Source organism: Marmota flaviventris, chromosome 2 (genome assembly GCF_047511675.1).
Source record: "Marmota flaviventris isolate mMarFla1 chromosome 2, mMarFla1.hap1, whole genome shotgun sequence".
Taxonomy (NCBI): domain Eukaryota; kingdom Metazoa; phylum Chordata; class Mammalia; order Rodentia; family Sciuridae; genus Marmota; species Marmota flaviventris.
Window position 1 is genome coordinate 51,230,224 of NC_092499.1, and position 22,498 is coordinate 51,252,721.

The following is a 22,498-nucleotide window of genomic DNA, read 5'->3' on the forward strand; positions in this document are numbered from 1 at the left end:
AATGAACCAAGAGAATACAGAAACCTAAACAGACCAATATATTGATGCAGTAATAAAAAGCCTTCCAAAAAACACAAAGCCCAGATGGTTTTTCAGCTGAGTTCTATATAAAGAACTAATACCAATTCTCCCTAAATTATTCCATGAAATAGAGAATATTCCCAAACTCATTCTATGAAGCTCGTATCACCTTTATACCAAAACCAGATAAAGACACATCAAAGAAAGAAAACAGAACAATTTCCCTGTTGAAAACAGATGCAAAAATCTTTCAATAACTGCATTCAAAAATACATTAAGAAGATTGTACACCATGACCAAACTGGATTCATCCCAGGGATGCAAGATTGGTTCAATATATATAACACAATAAATGTACTTCATCACAAAATAGAATTAAGTACAAAAATCATATGATCAATAGATGCAGAAAAAGCCTTTGACAAAATTCAGCACCAATTCATGTTAAACTCACGCATATCCTTAAAAATATTTTTCCTTTACACTATTTACATGCAAAATCCATTCTTATAACATTTTTCTTTCATAAGTGGTTTTGAACAGGGGATTTTTTTGGGTTGGCATGGGGCAATCATGTGCTTCCCAATGAGATCTTCTGTCTTATTTGTACCATACATACAAAATAGTAAATGCATTAGTTTTAAAATTGGGGGAAAATTGAAAATTGTTTATGCCAATTCTGTGTATTGGACTTGATGGGCAGAATATTTACAAAAATTAGTTACTATCTGATGGTTTGTAGGGGGCTTAAAAATATAACTGCAAATGTAAAATAAGGGCATAAAAACATTCTGGTAAGATACTGTATATTCACTGTATATATCATGATACAATTTTTTTAAAAAAGTTTCAAAATTTGGGGCTGGGGTTGTGGCTCATCAGTAGAGCGCTTGCCTAGCACATATGAGGGCCTGGGTTCGATCCTCAGCACCACATAAAAATAAATAAATAAAGGTATTGTGTCCAACTATAACTAAAAAATAAATATTAAAAAAAGTTGTCAAAACTTTATTATATAAACTGCAAATCTTGACAATGTATTCATTCTTGTATATAAATGATTATTATCTTCCAGAGGATATTTAGGAAATTAATTATGAATCTATTAAAAAGTTGCATTCATTCTGCTAAGTTTTTTTTAAAACTTTTTTTAGTATTTATTTTTTAGTTGTAGCTGAACACAATACCTTTTTTAAATTTATTTAACTTTATGTGGTGCTGAGGATCGAACCCAGGGCCTCACACATGCTAGGCAAGCCTTCTACTACAACCCCAACCCCTTTTCTGCTAAGTTTTATAGCAAATATATGTTTAGAAACACCACAGAAATATTTAGAATCATGAAGACTTAGTCTGCTAACTCACAGGAGGCTAATATGAGGGGGAAAAAATCATTCTGGGCAACAAAGATTTGCCCATTCCTTTTAAAAAAGTATAAGGCAAGACAAATTGTCTCAAAGTTTCATGATCAACATAGGATAAAGTTTGAGAGAAGCTACTGGCTTGATTTAGACATTTAATGATATGTCTCTGATAGATTAATATATATATCTTTGAACAGACAAGTTTGGATTTTATATTCACTTGCTGGATCACCAGCTCCCTGTTCTTTGACAGACACTTACTATTTGAATCTTTCTTGTAAGAGTTCTCTGCCTTTTAAAAAAGCTTTATTGAGATATAAATGCCCAAAATATTGGACACACTTAAATATACATCTCAATGAGTTTGAACACATGCATGTACCTATAATACCACCACATCACGATAATAATTATACACATTAGCTCTAAAAACGTCCTGTGTTCTTTATGTTTTCTGTGGTAAGAATAGTTAAAACAAATGTACCCCATAAATAAAAGTTCAAAATATCATATTTTTAATGATAGGTACCATATGGTACAGCAGATATCTAGAACATTTTCATGCATAATCCACTTTATACCCATTGAGCAACCCAGTTTCCCCTCCTCCCAGCCCCTGATAACCACCATTCTATTTTTTGTGCCTGTGCGGTTTACTTCATGTAAGTGGAATCATGCAGTATTTGTCTATGACTGGTTTTATTTTAGTTAGCATAACTTCCTCTAGGTTCATCCATGTTGTCACAAGTGGTAGGGTTTCCTTCACTTTTTAAGGCTGAATAATATTTCATTGTATGTGTACACTATTTATTCATCTTTTGATGGATATTTGGGTTGCTTCTTATCTTGGCTATTGCCTATCATTGCAATAAACTTGAGGGTGCAGATACACATTTGCAATCCTCATTTCAATTTCTTTTGTGCTGAGAACAGAACCAGAACCTTGTGTTTGCTAGATATATGAGCAATACCCCAAACCCAAGTCTAGTTCTTACGTAAGAAGTAGGATTGCTGGATAATATGATAGTTCTATTTTTATTTTTTTGAGAAGCTATTGTAATGCACCATTCTACATTCCCTTAAACAGTGTACATGGGCTCTAATTTCTTCATATCCTCATGAATATTTAATATTTCTTTATTTGATAACAGCCATATTAACAGGAATAAAGTAATGGGTTTCTGTGGTTTTGATCTGCATTTCCCTGTGTGTGATGTCAAGCACCTTTTATATACCTGGTGACCATTTGACTAGCTCCTTTGAAGGAATGTCTATTCATGTCCTCTGCTTATTTTTAAATTGGCCTATATTTGTCTTTATGCCAGTACCATGTTTTAATCTTTTATTGTTGTAATATATTTTGAAATCAGGAAGTGTGATGCCTCCAGTTGTTTTTCTTTCACATATGAATTTTGCGATTACTCTTCTATTATTATAAAAATGCCATTGAGATTTGCAATAAACCTGTAGACCATTTAAGGTGATACACACTTTTAACAATATTAATTCTTCCAGCCATAAACATGGGATGTCTTTCCATTTATTTATTTATGCTTTACTTTCTATTAGTATACAATAATAACCTCTCACCTCTTTGGTTAAAGTCATTCCTATTCTTTCTTTTTGATATCACAAATGGGACTATTTTCTTTTTTCAGATTGCTTATTGTTAGTGTCTAGAAATGCAACTGATTTTTGTGTTGATTTTGTATTCATCAACTTTGCTTAATTTCTTAACTTGCAATTTTTTTTTTTTTGGTGTAGCGTATTGAGAGTTTTCTATATATAACAACATGTCATCTGCAGACAGACAATTTTATTTCTTCCTCTTGGATTTGAATGTCTTTTCTTTCCTAATTATTCTGGCTAGGGCTAACTACATTAAGAAACAGTAAGAGTGGGCGTACATGTCTTATTCCTGAACTTCAAGGAAGAGCTCCCAGTTTTTCAAAACTGAGCACAATGTTAGCTGCAAAGTTCTCATATAAGGCCTTTTTTTTTTTTCTTTTTTTTTAATTATTATTTTTTAAAATTTGAGTCAGGGTCTATGTTGCTTAATCTTGTCTAACACTTGGGCTCTTTCTCCCAAGTGGTTGGGATTACAGGTATGCACTACTACACCCTGCTATTCTTAATGGTCTTGTATTTCTGCAATATCTATTTTTTTTGTGCATTTTTATCATTAAAGGATGTTGAATTTTGTTGACTGTCTTCTACATCTACTGAGATAAGTACATGATTTTTACTTTTCATTCTGTTAATGTGGTGTATCACATTTACCAATTTTTATACAATGAACCATCTTTATAGACTCAGGAATAAATTCTACTTGATCATGATGAATGATCCTTTTAATGTGCTGTTTAATTTGTTTTGTTATAATTTTGTTGAGGATTTTTACATCTGTGTTCCTCAGGGACACTGAACTATAATGTTCTTATAGTGAGTATCTTTGGCTTTGACATCAGGGTAATGTTGGCCTCATAAAATGAATTTGAAAGTGCTCCTTCCTCTTCAGTTGTTTTGGAAGGGTCTGAGAAGTATCAATATTAGTTCTTTAAGTATCTGGTAGAATTTAGTAATGAATTTAGTAATGAAGTCCGTTGGTTCTGGGTTTTTCTTTGTTGGGAAGTTAATCATTACTGATTCACTCTCTTTACTCAAGTTGATCTATCCATATTTTCTATTTCTTCATGATTCAGATTTGGTAGGCTCTATGTTTCTAAGAATTTATTTCTATTAAAGTTAGCCAGTTTGCTGGCATATGAATGTTCATTGTAGCCTCTTCTGATCCCTTGTGTTTCTGTGGTATCAGTCTCCTCCTTTGTATCTATTTTTGAGTTTTCTTATTTCTAGAATTATCTTTTCAAAAAGTGACTCAGTCTTGTGATATTTTCTAGTTTTTTTCCTTTTCTTTTCTGCTCTTATCTCTTTTCTTCTGTTAAAGAAAAGAAAAAGATTTGACTTGATTTACTTGACTATTTGTTTAGAATTATGTACTTGTGAATTTTTCAGTTTTTCTCCTATTGCTGATTTCTAGTTTCATGTCATTGTGGTGAAAAAAAAAATATGTGATGTGATTTCAATATTCTTGAATTTGTTACTGCTAGCTTTGTAGCCTATATATGTGACCTATCCTGGAGAACTTTCTGGTTGTATTTGACAAGTATGTGGTATGTGAATTTGATCCTGCTGGATGGAATGTTACACACACCCACACACGTTTATTTTTAGGTCCATTTGGTGAATAATGTGTTTAAATTCTATTATTTCCTTACCGACTTTTGGTCTAGATGATTTTATCCATTGATGAGAGTAGGGTATTGAAATATCCCACTACTATTGTATTGCTGTGTATCTCTCTCTTTAGTTCTATAAATATTTGATTAATATTTTAGGTGCTCTGATGTTGGATGCATATGTAACTGTTATATCTTCCTAATGAATTGACTTTTTTAAATCATTCTAAAATAACAATCTGTTTTAATCAGCTTTCTCACTGCTGTGATCCAAAGACCCTACAAGAACAATTTTAGAGGAGGCAAAATTATTTGGGGGCTCATGGTTTCAGAGGTCTCATTCCAGACAGCCAGCTCCATTCCTCAGGGCCCAAGATGAGGCAGAACATCATGACAGAAGTGCATAGTGGAGGCAAGTAGCTTGGAACATGGCACTAGGAAGCAGAGACTCCCCTCACCAGGAACAAAATACATAACCCAAAGGCACATCCTGTTAACTCACCTCCTCCAGCTTCACCATAGATAATATACATACCCAAAAGTCATGCCCTGATGAGCTACCTCCTCACCACATTGTACAGTTACCACCTAATTAATCCATACCAGTGGATTAATTCATTAATTAGTAGGTTAAGGCTCTTGTAACATAATCATTTCACCTCTTTCTTGCATTGTCTCACATATCAGCTTCTGGGGGACACCTCACATCTAAATTATAACACCATCTTTGTGTCTTATTTCAGTTTGTGACTTAAAAGTCTATTTTGTCTGACATTAGCATAGCCACCTCTCTCTCTTTTGATTACCATTTGTAATTCCCATTCCTTCACTTTCAGGCTATGTGTATCCTTATGTCTCTAGTAGAGAGCACATGGATATCTTAAAAAATCTATTCAGCCCCACTTTGTATTTTGATGGGGGAATTAATTCATTTGCATTTAATGTAATTATTGAAGAGCAAAACTTCCTACTGCCATTTTCTTTCCTGTTTTGCCATTCTTTCATTCTTTTCCTGCTGTCTGATTTATTTTTATAATGGTATGCTTTATGTTTTGTGTATCTACTATATCTTTTTTTCTTTATGTTATCAGGGGCCTACAAAAATCATCTTATTTTGATAAAGTTATCTAAAAGTGCACTCTATCTCCAAGAGTGCACTTTTAGATAACTTTGCTCGTGTACAAGTCTTCTACACATCCCCACACACTGTTACTGATGCTCCAGTTTACATATTTTTATATTGTAAATTCATTATTTTATCTACAGTTATTCTTTTTAAATATTTTTGGCAGTTGTGTATGGACAGCATGCCTTCATGCCTTTATTTTATTTGTTTACTTTTATGTGGTGCTGAGGATCGAACCCAGTGCCTCACATGTGCAAAGCAAGCACTTTGCCACTGAATTACAGCCCCAGCCCCTATCTACAGTTATTCTTGATATTTTTCTTTCAACAGTGATTTACTCACAAGCATTACAATAGTATTCTATATCTATACATTTTCCATTATTACTGAATTTTATACTTTCATGTGGATTGTGTTGCTACTTAGTGTCTTTTGTTTCAATGTGAAGTACTCTGTTTAAAATTTCTTATAAAGTTGGTCTAGCGGTGATAAACCCCTTCAGCTTTTGTTTATCTGGGAAAGTCTTTATCTCTTCTTCACTTCTGATGTTCTGCACTGCTGAGTATTATTCTTGGTAGGCAGGTTCTCCCCCTCCCCTCAAGTACTGTGGGCATATCATTTCACTTTCTTGGTCTGCAAGGTTTCTTCTGAGAAAACTGCTCAGAGTCTTATGGATGTTCTTTTACATGTGATAAGTCACTTTTGCTGTTTTCAAAACATTCTGTCTTTGGACAATTTGACCATAATGCTGTTAGTGTATGCCACTTTGGGTTCTTTCTATTAATACCAAATAGGAAGCTTCATCAATCTGGATGAAATGATCTAGAATCACTTCCCTCCTCAGGTTTAGGAAATGTTTAGTGGTTCTTTCTTTTTCTTTTTTGGTACTAGGAATAAACCCAGGGTGCTTAACCACTGAGCTATATCCCCACTCTTTTTATTTTTTATGTTGAGACAGGGTCTTTCACTAAGTTGCTTAGGGTCTCCTTAAGTGGCTGAGGCTGGCCTTGAATTTGTGATCCTCCTGTCTTGGCCTCCCACTGCTGGGAGTATAGGTGTGCACCACTGTGCCTGGTGCCATCTTGAAACAGCCTTTATACTCCTTTCTCTTTCTCTCTCTCTCTCTCTCTCCTTTGGGGACTTCATTGCTTATATCTGTTCACTTGATGGAGTCTTATTAGTTTCTGTGAGTTTTCTTCATTCATTTTTTTTCTTTTGTTCCTCTGACTTTTATTGTATTGTTTTCTTTTGCAGTATGTTTCTTCTGCTTTAAAAATTAATTCCTGCTCTTTGTAAATACTCATTTGTTCATTTATTTACTTTTTAAATTTTTAGTTGTCTTTCAATGTTTTATTTCACTGAGCTTCTCCAAGATAATTAATTTGAATTCTTTGAAGCTAAATCATAAATCTCCAACTCTTACTTTTCTTTCTTCTCTTTTCGCAGTACAGGGGGAGAAAAACAGGGGCATCCTGATCTACATCCCTAGCCTTTAAAAAAAAAGTTGAAACAGGTCTCACTAAGGTGCTGGCCTTGAACTTGTGATGTGTGGCCTTAGTCTCCTGAATTGCTGGGATTACAGGCATGTGCCACTATATCCAGCATAAATCTCCATTTCCTTTGGATTGGTTACTATATATTTATATTTGATTATGTCTTGCTTTCTTCATTTCTCATGTTCCTTGTATAGGAGGTCTACCTCATCTGCAGGGAAATATGTTCCAACACCCCCAGTGGTGGACTGAGACAACAGTATCAAACTCTACATATACAAATTTTTTCCTATATGTATATATTTATATAGTTTAATTTATAAATTAGGCACAGTAGGAAATTAACAACCAATAGAATAAATATAATAACATACAGAGACATATAAAATACAAGAGACATATAAAATATGGTCTCTTTCAAAGTGTAATTTTTATTTTGCTTTTGTGACCTCATGGGTTCTTCATTCTGTACACTACTGCCTTTGTCTTATTACACAGTACCAGAGTTAATCTGTCTTTCCATGTTTTATGCTCTGGTGCCTCTTTTGCACTTTTACAAATGTAGATTGTATTGGCAATTTTGTTCCAGAATGGCCTTGTTTCATTGCAATTTAAGAGTCGCTTTGGATGGCATTTTTTATCCTTAATCAATACCTTTAACTCTGCCAGAAATGTGGCAACAGCTTATTCGTTGGCAGGCATAGTTTGTTCAGTAATTTTGATATTTTTTTAGTCCAAACCTATTCCTGAATCATATTTGCAATCAATGGCTTGATGTCACCTGTTTTAGGACATCCCTTGCTGAAGTCTTCATATAGACTTAATGCTTTCTGTAGCAAAATGTTTCCATTAGTTGAAATGTGTTTTATATTCATGTTTTACACTGACAAATTAGTGCCCTTTTCACCTTAATTATGCTTTTATGATACACTGTGGCCACAATTTTTGCAGTTTGAGGTGTCACAGCAATACTAAAACAAATGTGTTTTTCCATCTTTACCATTTCAGAGAGAATATCTGTTCTCTTTGTAGATTCCACCAAACTTAGTGTACGATTATTTTCTTTCCTTAAGGACTTTCACATTTTCACTTCAAGGAAACACTTCCAAGGCTTTCCTTTGGCTTATCTGAACTGCCAGCATCACTACTCTGTGCTTTAGGGTCATTATTAAGTAAAATAATGGTTACCTGAATGTGATGCCTTGAATCATTCTGATAAATGAGATGGCTATTAAAATGGTATGCAATTTAGAACTTTTATTTCTGGAATTCTCCATTTAATATTTTTGAACTGTTGTTAAGAATGGAGAACTGAAACTTTAGAAAGTGAAGCTGTGAATAAGGAGGGACTCCTGTATGGTTGTGTTGGTGTCAGCATTTGAAGAAACTGCACTTTCACCCAAATCTCACAAAATAGTATCAGATATAGGAGGTGCTCATTCCTTTCCCTTTGTTCTTAGCTGTTCCAGGTGACTACGCTCTGCTGGTCCTTTAGTTCTTGGTGTGAAGAAAGATGGAAACCAGCTCCTTGGGGATAACACTGAAAAACTGGGTATAAGGTTTACCTCATTTCTTTCCTCTTTCTGGAGGAAAAGCCCCCATTCTTAGCTTTTTCTCAGTCTCCACAAACAAGTGTTAGTTATTTTCCCCCGCCAAAGACGAAGTCACAGGAGATTTTCTTGGTCCTAAGCTGAGCTGGTTTGGGGAAAGGGCTAATGTAAGCAAAGTGAAATTTACTTCTCTTACTCATAATGGTGTGAATTTTCTCAGCTTTGTATTTGGGGTGCTTTAACTTTTTGACTGGTTTCTGCACTTAAAACATCTTTGTCTTGAATATTGTTAGCTTAATGTTTAAGTGGGGAAACAAAGGCTTGGACTTCCTATTCCACCATCTTGCTCTCATGATAGAATTTTTGATTATGAGAAAAATATGCATATACCATAATATTAATTAAAAAGTACAATATAATAAAGTATTCTTGTAATTTTTCAGAAAGATGCATTACATTATCATCTCTAGTGAATCTTACTTTATTTTTTTCTGAATTTTTCACATTTTCTATTTTTATAAACATTATTTGAGAATTAAGGAAAAAAAGTAGCTTTAAATAACTTTCACCTTTTTAAAAATTTAACTTTAAAATCACTGAAAAAAGTTGAAACTGAATCATAGCAAAATTTAGTGAGTTAATATAAAGAGTGTCTCGGAAGATTTTCAGTTTTGGATCTAGCTATTCAATATTTTAAAATGTACTAGCAGTGTTGAAAACATAAACTACAGGGCACTTTAACAAAAATTCTAACTGCAGCAATAAAATGCTAATGTTATTGTTACATGCACAGACTTTCTTCACAGACATAATGACACAGACTTTTAAGATTCGTGGAATCCAATCTTCTCTCTTTATAGATGAGGAAATTGAAGTGACTTGTCTAAGTCTGCAACACTACTTAAGGCAGAAACAAGTAGAGAACCCTGATTTTGACATCCACTTTGTTTATGCTATTTGAATTTAAAACTGTGTGCTTAAATATAATGGTCTTATTGGAAGTGACAGGAAAAACTATAAGTGATTTATCTTAGAATAGTATATGAGGGGCAATTGTGGGAAAAGTTTTTCAGTACTTATTTTTCCATTCAAAATGAAAATGTATCAATGATACAAAATAAAATAATTAACTTTAAAAGTTAGAAAAACAAAAATAATTGACAATTCAGGGGTACCTTTCAAATATAACATGTTGAAATTAGATAATATACCATGTGGTAGAAACTGCATCCACATTGCTTGTAATTGTTTTAGACAGTAGAAAAGGAACTAAAAAGAGTACTTAGACAAGAACACAGCAGAGAACCCACTTAACTTGTGGCAATAAATAAATGCCTCATTTTGATGACAGGAGACTCTTCCATAACAAGACAAGACTAATTGTGCCACATACAACTTTCATTTTTATTTTTTTTGTGGTACCAGGGATGGAACACAGTGGCACTCTGCCCCTGAGCTACATCCCCAGTCCTTTGTATTTGTCATTTTGAGCAAACTTACAATCCTCCTGCCTCAGCTTCCTGAGTTAGGGGGATTATAGGCATGTCCCACTGTGCCCAGCCACATACTCCTTTTAATTAAAAGGGAAATCTGAAACCTGAGTAGTCATTCATTATTGTTGAATAACAAGTGGAACTCAAGTAGAAGAAAGTGTTCATTCCTGCAGAATATCCGTAACATACAACTAGCTCAAAAACTATGTAACAAGGGCTGGGGTTGTGGCTCAGCGGTAGAGTGCTCACCTAGCATGACAAGGCCCTGGGTTCGATCCTCAGCACCACATAAAAATAAGTAAGTAAAATACACATATTGTGTCCAACAACTAAAAAATAAATATTAAAAAAAGCATGTAATAAGAATATACCAGGAAAATTTTATAGTTAAGTTAGAAATATTTTTCATCTTAAGTCTTCAAACTAATTTGTTCTGGTTCCTATGGTAACACTGATAGTATACAACCTATTCACCAGTCCTAAGATATGTTGTGAAATAACCCAAAATCATGAACAGTGCTTCACCCTCTTTGTAAAGCGTACAAAAGCCATTATTATCACCAAAAAGAATGAATTTCTTTAATCTAATTGTGTTCTTTAACCATATTTTTAAAAGTCATCAGTTCCAGATGTGGGGCTAAATCATATTATCAAGCACTTAGAACTTAAAAACTCAGTCTACAGACCACTCTACTCCGTGTTTATTCAATTACTAAAATATGTATTGTGTACTAATGATGTGAAGGGTTAAGTTTCAACCATCCATGAACTTATTATTAGATTCTTTGAGTGGAAATAAGGGTTTCAAAAATACCATTTCTTTAAAAATCAGGTGATATGGAGGAATTATTGATAACTTTGTTAATTAAGTATATTAATGGCATTGTAGTATTTATGAAAATGCCAGTAATTTTCAGAGCTCTTCATACTTTAGTGTGCAAGGTAAAATGACACGGAAATCTGGAATTTGCTTTAAAATATTTTAGCAAAGAAAAAAGACAACAAATGTTGCAAAATCAAATTACTCGGGGTGATGGATATAACTGGAATTCATGTATCTGGTTTTGGCGTGTTCGATAATTTCATAAGGTAAATTAGAAAAACAAGTAGTCATTTCCCTAATTATGTAATCCTGGCAAGTTACTTCTGTGCTTCAGTTTCACCATCTATAAAAGAGGAATAATAAAGGTAATAATAAAGGAATAAGAAAGGATTGTTGAACACTGCTGTTTGACTAGAAAAGCCAGCTTAGGGTTTGAAGGGATGTCAAGAACACATCCAAACAATGTCTGCAGTGCTGGCAATACAAATGGGCCTTATCAGCCAAGTGACCCTGGTGGTGGTTCTGTAGATTCTAACAAAACTTTGGTATGTAGGATGTGTGGCTTGAGAAGGTGGGGCTAAGTTACTGAAGATCAAAGTTGGCTTAGGTGGCTATGTTTCCTCTTTGTCTTCAACCAAAATTATTCTTTTTAAGGTTTTTAAATGTGGAATTCTTTTTCCATATTATTAGCAACATCTGAATAATAAACCAGGTTAAAATGTAGCTTGACTCAGTCCCCTATTTCTTCCCCTTTCCTTATATACGTAAGGGATATAGTAGAAGAATGCACATGAAGAAGGTTTTGAGTTAAAAAACAGATTTAACAGGGGCTTGTGTTACAGATGATGAGAACAGTGGTTTGGACACAAGATGAAGAAAGAACACTCCTTCAGAGCATCACCTGATGAGCATCAGGTGATATCCTGAATCCATAGCTCATATGAGGAGTAGACTCAGGCAAATGCCAAAGAGTAATGAGTTTTTGTAAGCAGAAAAGTGAGTGAGGATAAAAGAAGTAAAGGAAAATTCCCAGTGATCACAGTAAGGAAACTCAAGAAATTTCTGGGGAAATTCAGTAGACTGACCCAAATTTATGTAAGGCCTATACGAACAGGGCACTGCTGTACAAGTCCTTTGGTAGTAACAAGTTCAACACCAAAGAAAAGAAATGTTTTCAGAAAACAAACTGTGTCTAAACCCTAATGACATGTCTATTGACATCCAAATGATTAACACAAAAAGAAAAAAATGATTAAGAATAACCATAAAGAAAAGTATTTTTAGATATCTGGGGAACAGCAATTTAAAGGACTTTATACAATTATATCTAATTATTTGTGCTCAGATCCCAGTTCCAGAAAACTTCTAGATAAAAATAAATACAGAATCAAACTACTCATCATTTCTGCTGCTTCTACTTGTGTCCAAGCCACACTATCATCTCTTGCTTGAATTACTCCCACCCTTATGCTGCAAGCTGTTCCCAACACAGTACCCAGAATGATTATTTTGAAATATCAGTTCATGTTACTCCTCAGCTCAAAATGCTTTGATGGTCCCTCATTTCAAAGTAAAAGCTAAAGTCCTTAAAGCAGCTTACAGATTTTCAAATAATTTTTCAGTTCTCCTGCTTTGTTGTGGTACTAGGGCTCCAACCCAGTGCCCTGCATGCGAGGTAAATGGTCTACCACTGAGCTACATTTCCAGACCTTTTTATTTTGAGACAGGATCTTGCTAAGTTGCCCAGGATAGTTTTGAACTTTCAATCCTCATGCCTACCTTCCCAAATACTTCAGAGTACAGGTATCTGCTACTGTGCCTGGCTCACTTCCCCCTTGTGAGGCTAACTTCTTCTATACCTTACTGCTTTCTTTGCTGTCTCTCAAATATGCCAGTAATACTCCCATTGCAGAGTCTCTCCAATTACTACTTGTCCTGGCTAATATCACTTCTCTCAGAGAGACACACGGCTTGGTCCCTCCCTTTTTTCAAATACTATTTCAGCAGTTAAGATCTTCCATAATGTATTTATTTTTGTACAGAAACATTTCTTCCTACCTCTACCACTCCCATCTCCCTTCACTGTGTTATTTTGCTTCATAGCATATATTACCAACTGATATACTATATACTTGTCATCTTTTCCCACTAGACTAAACTCTATGATAAAGAACTTTCTGATTATTAGCTGTATCTCCAATTCCTACAATAGGGCCTGGCATTTGGTGTATTTACCTTAATTTATGAGAAAAACTAAAAAGTCAATCTAGCTACAACTCATTTATCACAGATGTCACTTGCAGACCAGTTTTCATTTATATTATACAATAGGAATCTCTCTAAAACAACACATTTGCCGGAAAACTATAAATTCTTTGCTTATACCCTATAATTTTTTTTCTTTTTGGGGGGCAGAGGGTGTCTCACTGTGTTGCCCAGGCTAGTCTTGAACTCCTTAGTTCAAGAAATCTTCCCACCTCAGCCTGTCAAATACCTAGCACTAAAGGCTTACATTACCATACCTAACCTGTATTTGTCTTTTCAACTACAGTTACTGAAAAACATACAACTTAAACATGTATATTAAAATTCCACTGAAAAAATATTTTTTGTTATGATTTATATATGAGGTGTCCTCCAAAAACTTAAAAGAGTTAACGCAGGAAGGTCCAGAGGTAAAATGATTAGGAGAGCTATAACCTAATTAGTCCATCCTAGTATGAATGGACTGAATGGGTGGTAACTGTAGGCAGCAGGGGCATGGCTAGAGGTGGTGTGTCACTGGGGGCTTCCCCTTTGAGGATTTTTCTTTCCTGTTGCCCCTCCCATTTACTTTGCTTTCTGGTTGCCATTAACTTTGCAGTGCTCTTCTGCCGTGCCTTACTGCCATGATATTCTTCTCATCTTGGGCCCATAGCAATGGAGTCATTTAACCATAGATCTAACCTTTGAAACTATGAGCCAAAAGAAACTTTTCTTTCTCTAAGTTGTTCTTGTTGGGCATTTTGATGACAGTGACTAACATGTTTGTTTTCTTTATAACATAAGAATTTCCCAGTTACAACTTTTGATAGTCTCAGAAAAACCAATTTAGGCAAATTCTTTGAAAACTATAACCAACTATGTACTCAAGAAATACTTCTCAAGATTTAATTGCAGAGGGATAAAAATCCTTAATTTTTCCCTCAGATTCCAGTTGGACTGTTTAGTATAACTAAGACACAAAGCATCTGAGATCTCAAAGCATTAAGATTTTGTTTTTCTTCTGTTGTTCAAGATTGGGGACTTCACCTGTGGCAGTGTATATTTCTGTTCATACCAGAGAATCCAAAATTATTTCCATGATGTAATAAGAATAGTGGAAAAATGCAAAATGCAGCCACCTTAAACTGGATTTAATATAGATAATTCTAATTAGCTATGGAAACAAGGAATACAAATGAACCTGTTTTTTTTAAAAAAGATACTCATAAATAGATTAAAATCTTTCCCAATGCTAAACAAGATTATGAATATTTTTTTTCTATTTCTCAAATAATAAAAAAATAATAATTACATGAAATTCTCTTGGGTCAATTCTATTTTTCTTAACCCACATTCAATGTGAGTGTTTTTACACTGACATAACACTCTTTTTTTATTTCCCTTTTGGTAGTGGGGATTGTACTCAGGGATACTCAACCACTGAGCGACACCACTACCCTATTTTTATTTCCTTTTTGGTAGTGGGAATTGTACTCAGGGGCACTCAATCACTGAGCCACACCACTAGCCCTATTTTGTATTTTATTTAGAGACAGGGCCTCACTGAGCTGCTTAGTGCCTTGCTTTTGCTAGTTACTTATGACTCTTAAACACTTGAAATATGGCTTGTGGGATGAACCAAATCTTTAATTTTATTTAATTAATAAAATCTAAATAACTACATGTGGCTAGTGGCTACAATACTGAATAGTGCAACATTAGAGCCCAGAAATAAGTCACTGGCCTGTAACAATATTCCTTATTAGCTTTATCAGGATCCATTAACTAAACCTATTTCCCAGAATTTATAAGTTCCATATAAGAATCACCACCACCCTCAAATCCCAAAAAGTTACATGTGAAAGGTATATTTAAATACAATTAACATTGAAAATTATTTTTTAACATACTATCAAAACATAATTTTATCAATAAGGAGGTCAAGAAAATTGAGCAAGTCTTGCACATATGGTGCAACTCTACATTATGTAGAGAGAAATGAAAAGTTGTGCTCCATTTGTGTATAATGAATCAAAATGCATTCTGCTGTCATGTATAGCTAATTATACAAATAAAAAAATAAAAAAATCCACAAGAACCAGAAAAAAAAAAAAAGAATGAGTCTTAAAAAGAGAAATGATGAAAAATATTTGCTTCTTTTTCTCTTACATCTAATCAGCAAGTCCTCTTGGCTTTACAATTCCAAATTCATCCACTTCTTTCCACCTCCTCTGTCTCTACATTAGTCCAAACTACTATCATCTCTTATATACATTATTGCCATTGCTTTCCAACTAGTCTCCCTGCTTCCTCTCTTGCTCTATTCATTATATGCTACCAAAGTGATGATCTTAATGCAAATTACATTTGTTATTCTTGTCCTTAAATTTTTTTAAATGCCTTCTATGCTTAGAATATATTTCAAATTCATTCCACATGTCATATAACCCCATTCCTCCTCCTTTCTTCACACTGGAGCTTATCATGACACTGTTCTCATACTCATTGCCATGGTCCTGTCAGACTTTCCTAGTACTCCTACTGGTCAAAAATTTGTCTGGTGTAAGGTCTTTGTGCTAAGAATGTAATTTGCTCAGATCTCTCAATGGGCAACTCTTATCATTCATGTTACAACTCAAATATCCTTCTCAAAAGAGGTTTTCCTAGATCACTATCTACTGTTGCCATCTAATCACTATTACATAGTTCTCTTTTATCATCAGATTTTCTGAAATAACCTTTTATTAAGTTACTTGTTTCTGTCTTCCTCCTCTATGATGTAGATTCAGTGAGAACAGGGAGCTTTTCTTAACTGTATGATACACAGTAGGCTCTCAATATTTCAGGAAAAAAAAACCCAAGTTTTCTCTAACTGTCATCTTAGATTCTATATAAACTGGTGAAGTTGGCGGGAGTTCTTCCAAGACTGTCTCAGGGACAATACTACATTAAAATGGAAAGGTTTAGTGACTTCACCCAAAAGCTGCTCAATAGCTTCATTTAACAGGAAAAAAAAAAAAAAAAAAGATATTTTAAAAATCTTTTCTTTTTTTCCTTTACATTTTATCCTCCTTTTATCAGTTTCTCAGTGATCAGAAGAATGCACCTATGGGAATGGGGATGTACTTCAGTGGTAGAACAACTTTCTAATATGCCTGAAACCCTCGGTTTGATCCCTAGCAATGCCAAAAAAAAAAAAAAAAAGAAGAAAGAAAGAAAAGGAAACAAAAAAAGAATGTACCTATGGAGAGAGCTCTAATCCCTTTCTTAGCAGCCCTTCCAGGAAGTTAGTTTTTTTAGACTCTCTTCTCAATGACCTTGAAGTTATCCCTAGGGAACCATATTAATATGTCAGTTTTTTAAAAATATATTTTTAGTTGTTGATGGACCTTTATTTTATTCATTTATTTATATATGGTGCTAAGAATCAAACCCAGTACCTCACATGTGCTAGGCAACCACTCTACCATGGAGCCACAACCCCAACCCCTCTATGTCAGTTTTAAGGTAAGGAGTCTGTGGGATTGCATAGTCTCACCTCACTTCTCTAACTGCTACTTGGGCAGTGTAGACTAAGAAGATTCCCAACAAACTTATTTAATCTGTAAATGGGCTTTTTAAGGCAACGAATAATAATAAGAAAGTCAGCTCCCAAAAGTGAAATGCTGTTCCATATACAATTTATTACCTCTGATGAGGAAAAACATTTCAAGAAAAACAAGGCAGTTGTACAAACTTTCAAGGTACTTCCTAACATCTTAGATAGTAATCTGAAATGTCCAAAAATTTTAACTTATTTATAGATGTACTATTAAGAGATCTTGTTACTGTGTTTTGATAGACTGATATTGAGGAAATAATACAAAGCTAAGATTTTTCCTTCCTGTGTATGTCAAATCAATAAGATAACAACAACAAATCAAAGAATTGCTAGTATTTTTGTTCTGTAAGAAGGTGCTATAGTTTGAATCTGAAATGTCCTCCAAATGTCCATGTGTTAAAATCTTGGTCCTTAACCTGTGGCACTATTGTGAAGTGGTAGAAACTTCAAGACTTTGGGCCTAATGGGAAATTTTAGGTCCTGGGCACATGCCCTTGAAAGGGATTGTGGGACTCTAGTTTCTTCCTTTCTTTCTCCACATCCCAGACATGAGATGAGTGGCTTTTTGCTCTATAGCATGCTTCCTACCATGATCAACTGCCTTGCTACAGGCCCAAAAGCAACAGGTTCGAACAGTCAGGGACTGAAACATCCAAAACTGTGAATCAAAATAAACCATTTCTCTTTTTAAATTGATTTATCTTAGGCATTTGCTGTAGTAATGGAAAGCTGACTAACAGAGGGCATAGAAGCATAAATTGAAATGTTCAATTTACACACATGTAACGAGAGATGTAATCTAGAGTTTTAACAGGAAATCAACCTGTTCTGGCTGTTTACAATATTCATTCTTTTAAATACCCTAATTTAGCATTTCATTAAAAAAAGGCTTATGTAAAATATTTTATACAGTCCAGAAAAACATAAACTAGATAATGACAATGTGCCTGTGGCTACTGTGAAAGAGTGTGTTTTCAGCAAGTGAGTCTATTAATATAAATCTTATGAATCACAGACTCTTATTTTTCTTAATTGGTCTAAAATACAGCATTTCAAGTTGATACTCAACATGATAAGCAAATTAAAAACTATAAATATATTTCTGAATTTGTTATTTTATGGTACAATTTTTTGGAGAACTGTGAAAGAAATTCAGCCAATTGAACCTATCATACAATTGATTGAGTACTTACCGTATTTCTGTTTTATATATCAAGTGATAGGTGTCCTAGCCCCTTATAAAGAAGGGATTTATGAAACATGAAGGACTGTTTTACCTTCTAAGAGCCAGTTCTACACCTCATTTGTTGTTCCTAACACCTAAGATATCAGTATGGCAACCATAATCATTCTGACAATGAATGTGAGCAAAACAAAATGCCAATTATCCTCGCTGAAGATCAGTACCCTTGAAATTTCCCACAATTTAAGGTTACAGTTTTTGTTCTTTTCTTGAAGTACATGAAATTATCTGGAATAAAACAAAGTAACAGTCTGGATTGTATGAACTGTATAAAGCAATTTAGCACAAAGCCTGGAAGCACAATATTTATGCTCTGGTATAATACCCTTTTCCAACTTGTAGAATTGCAGAAATTATAAAGCAAAACCACTACAAATTTAAAAAGAAAAATATCAAATGTTTATATAGTTACTAAATGTTATGGTTTGGAAAACCAAAATGCCACTAAACGATGTTATTATACACTATGCTTCAGGTCTTTAATTGAACCTGATCTGATATCTGTAGTTTATGATTACAGAAAGAAATATCAGGCTTTCCCAGATTTACTAAATAACAATTTGATTTAAAACATTTTCAGATTTGTTAAAACTTAAAGGAAACCAGTTATGTCTATACTTTTGATAGCTTGATTAATACTTCCAGTATTACTAGAGCAACAAGACATTTTCAAACATAAAAGGCATAACTTATACCTAAATTTATAAACTTATTTTTAAAAACTCTTTGACCAAATTGTTATGTGCATGTTATAAATATGACATTCATCACATTCATCACAATGAATCCCAATATTATGTAAAATTAAATGCAATAAAAAACTCTTTGAAATATCCTTAGTACAAATAATACAATTATACTAGTTTAATTTCAAACACATACATGAATATGCTACCAAAGCAGCATCACATGTAGGTAGCTCCATTCCTATAGTAGACAACAAGAAAATCTTAAAATCAAGATGACAGTCTTCTGTATTTGTATACAGGTGACTGCTGACATATAAGAGCAAGCATAGGTGGCCTTACAGACAAGTAAATTGGGATGCTAATAAAAGTAGTAGGGGTGAGGAAGAGGTCAGGAGAATTAAACAACAAAGGGAAGATGTGATATGCCATTATTTGCCTACATAATGTTATTCATCCATCCATATGTCCAAACAGTTATTAAAATGCTGAAAAGAAAGTAGGCACTGTAAAATGTTAGTTTTTACTTTGACCAAAGTCATGCATTTTTTTTTTGGATGGTTGCGCAGAAGGGCTATATGATTTCAGAACAGATTTAAACTCCAATCTTGGTTTCATCAGTGAGTTTGAGTCTTTCAACTTCTGGGTCAGTTGGTCCTCTAGCTTACACATACAACTCTGAGAAAGAATCTCCAACTTAATCAATACCAACAGCCTAATAATACTTAACCGACTCTCTTGCACAGTAAAATCAAAGTAAGTAAATGGAATGTCTTCATGTAAAAAGCTGTGGAAATACACAGGCCACTGGAATAATAGAGCCATGCTCCAGATACAACTTGGTGTTATAATGCTTATCTCTTGACTTCTGATCTGGACACAGAATTATGGAAATATCTATGTACCTATAACATTTATATAAATTCACAATTAACCAAGGCCTGCTCTCAATCGTCTTTAGCACAAATGCTGGCAGTGTGTTTATTGCAAAAGGAAGAATGTGATTCTTGGTAGAAAAATAATGCTGCATGACAATGTGTATACCACTTGACATTGTAAAGCATCAGTTTCGTTTCTATAAAACGGGATAACAATCAAACCCTGACTCATAGGGTTAGTGAGAGGCTCAAATAGGAAATGAATTTGAAAGTACTAAACCACTATTACTATGTAAGGTTCTCTTTTTTCCCCTGAACTTTTGAACTTTCAACTTAAAAGAGGTTTAAGATCAAAATATTCAAACGTAGGAAATACAAACTAATAGGGTTTGGAAAGGGTGAAAGAGAAATAAATTTACAATCAGGATACTGAGTTAGAACAGGGGGAGTAAGTTGCAGAATTATAGTAAAGTCCTGTTGCAAACCCAGAAGAGTTTCATGCTTATCCATTGTAGACATGGGCTGGCCATGGCACCCCCATCCCCACCCCCAAACTATACTGTGTTAGGCTTAGGTGAATCACTGGGGACAAGTTCAGTCTGGAGGTGCACTGCGGGAGGGGGGGTGGGGGTGGAGGGCGCTGAGGGGGGTAGACGTCCAATTCTGACAATCACCTATCCCCCAATACTTTCAACGAACACTCCACTCCTCCTTCTCTTTGGATCTGGTCCAGCCTATTTGAACAATTCCAGGTTGAAAAAAAAAAAAAAAATGACTGTTAAAAACTTCTTTTAGAAGGACTCTGTAACTATGGAACACCAGTAGCACCATTACTCCTTCTCTACCATCATCTACTTCCAATGGTAAGGTTCAGTGTCTGAAAATCGGGTTATGTTTTGTTTCTCTCACAGGCCTTACCCTCCAAGTCTGACTCTCTCATGTATGAAATGAAGAATGATAGCTCCTGTCAGCTTCATCCCACCTCCACCAAGAGGATGAATGAGACAGTGCCTGGAGTGGTGTCTGAAAAACACTTGAGTCCATAGCTGTAAAGTGTCCCATTATGTCCTCTTGCCTTAAGAAAATCGTCCTGTTAGAACCGACATCTTCACTGAAACAAGCAAGGCTGAGGCGAGCTTGGCGCGTCCCACAGAATCTATTTCGGGGAGAAGGGAAGGGGGCCCGTCGCCAGTCGGGAGCGGGGACGGGCCCACCAGAAACCTACCTGTTGTTCCGGATGCTGACCAGCACGCACAGCACCAGCTCCAAGTAGGTGCGCAGCACTTCCAGCCAACGGGTGGAGAGCTGCAGGCCCTCGACTTCTTCCCCTCCAGTCCCCGAGTCCGCGCCACCTCCGTCGCCAGGGCCGCCGCCTCCGCTCAGGTAGTTCTCCGCGGCGAACTCAACGCGCAACTCTCGCACGAACCAGCCGCACTTGCGCATGAGGAATTCGAGCCGGGGCTGCTCGGCGGGCGAGACGCGGAGGCAGATGCGGAGCTGAGGCCACAGAGCCGGGTAGAAGAGGCACTCGCGCCAGTGCGAGCAGGAAGCCGAGGCCCGCAGCCGGTCCGGCGCGGGCAAGAAGGAGAAGATATGCACGATCAGCTCGCTGGGTAGCGACGCGGCGCCCGCTGCCTGCCCGCACAGAGCCATCCGGCCCCGCCGCCGGCTGTCGGCTCCCGGCCGCCCCCGCAGTCCCCGGAGCAGCCCCCGCAGCCGTCGCAGCTGCTGCAGCCGCAGCCGCTGCCGCCGCCGCCACCGCGCCACTCGGGCGGCCCCGGCTCGGGTTCGAGCTCCCGGCGGTCGGGGCTGCGGCACTGACAAGAACAACAACATCAATGACAAGGAAGAAGGGGGCGGAACCGTCGTGGGTCTCGGCGGAACCAAGTGGAGTACAAGTTGCGGAGAGGGGGAAAGGCCCCTACGTAGGTGGCCTGCAAATAGCTAGTTGTAGGCCTTTCAAACTGTACTCACGCGCGTCCAAGGCCTGCCCAGTCTGTAACTTCAAAACCCTCGCTCCTACTGTCTAGGGGCCCGGAAGTAGCTGGGCTTACCCTAAGGAAACGACAGCCCTCCCCGCGCCTGGAGGCGGAGGCTGGGCAGTGGTAGGAGCTGAGTTTGACGTCACCCGTGGTGGGAGGAGCCCAGTGCGAATGAGCGCGACTTCCGGAATGAGGATGCGCCCGGGTTGCCGGTAGGGAAAGGGAGATGCGGCACGTGACTCCTGACGCACGGAAGCCAGGGGCATTGAGGGGGCGGGGCCCGGACTGGGCGCTGGAAATCGGGACACTCAGATTCTTGGTCCGAGGCGGTAGAACTTGGGCGGAGTGCTAGAGATCTTGAGACTTCTTTTTGCACGTTTCTTACTTGCTGGGCTGCGGACTTTTGAGCCAAAGTGCCCACTTTCAGGGTCTCTTTCAGTGGTCCCACTTGCCAGAATATTAAGAATTTCTGAGATTGCATTGCTGAAGAGAAGCAGGGGGACTTGCAGGCTAACCTGCACAGGAGGTGTCCGAAGAGGAGAGGCGCGGGGCGGGGCAGGGCCTTGGTGGGCCCGGGGGCCACGAAGCCTATAGGAGGCCCCAGGCGGACCTCCGTCACTCGGACTGCACAGGTGGATTTCTCTGCGCCCCCAGTGTAGGGAAGGAGCGAGGATAGCGCCACCCTATGGTTTTATAGGGGGAGAAAAAAGTGGCAAATGAATCTGGGATCTGCTGATTGCCAGTCTGTTCTCCAG

The 22,498-nt window shown here is 36.5% G+C and overlaps 1 protein-coding gene across 1 annotated transcript in view; it reads right to left on the bottom strand.

Moving 5' to 3' along the window:
• Fbxo33 (F-box protein 33) overlaps positions 1-21,826 on the bottom strand; it is a 30,474-nt gene extending 8,648 nt beyond the window's left edge. The window contains exon 1 of the mRNA XM_027929664.2: positions 20,987-21,826. Coding sequence (XP_027785465.1) covers positions 20,987-21,597 — 611 coding nt within the window. The 5' untranslated portion in view covers positions 21,598-21,826. The remainder of the gene's footprint in view (positions 1-20,986) is intronic.
• Positions 21,827-22,498: the final 672 nt, after the last annotated feature.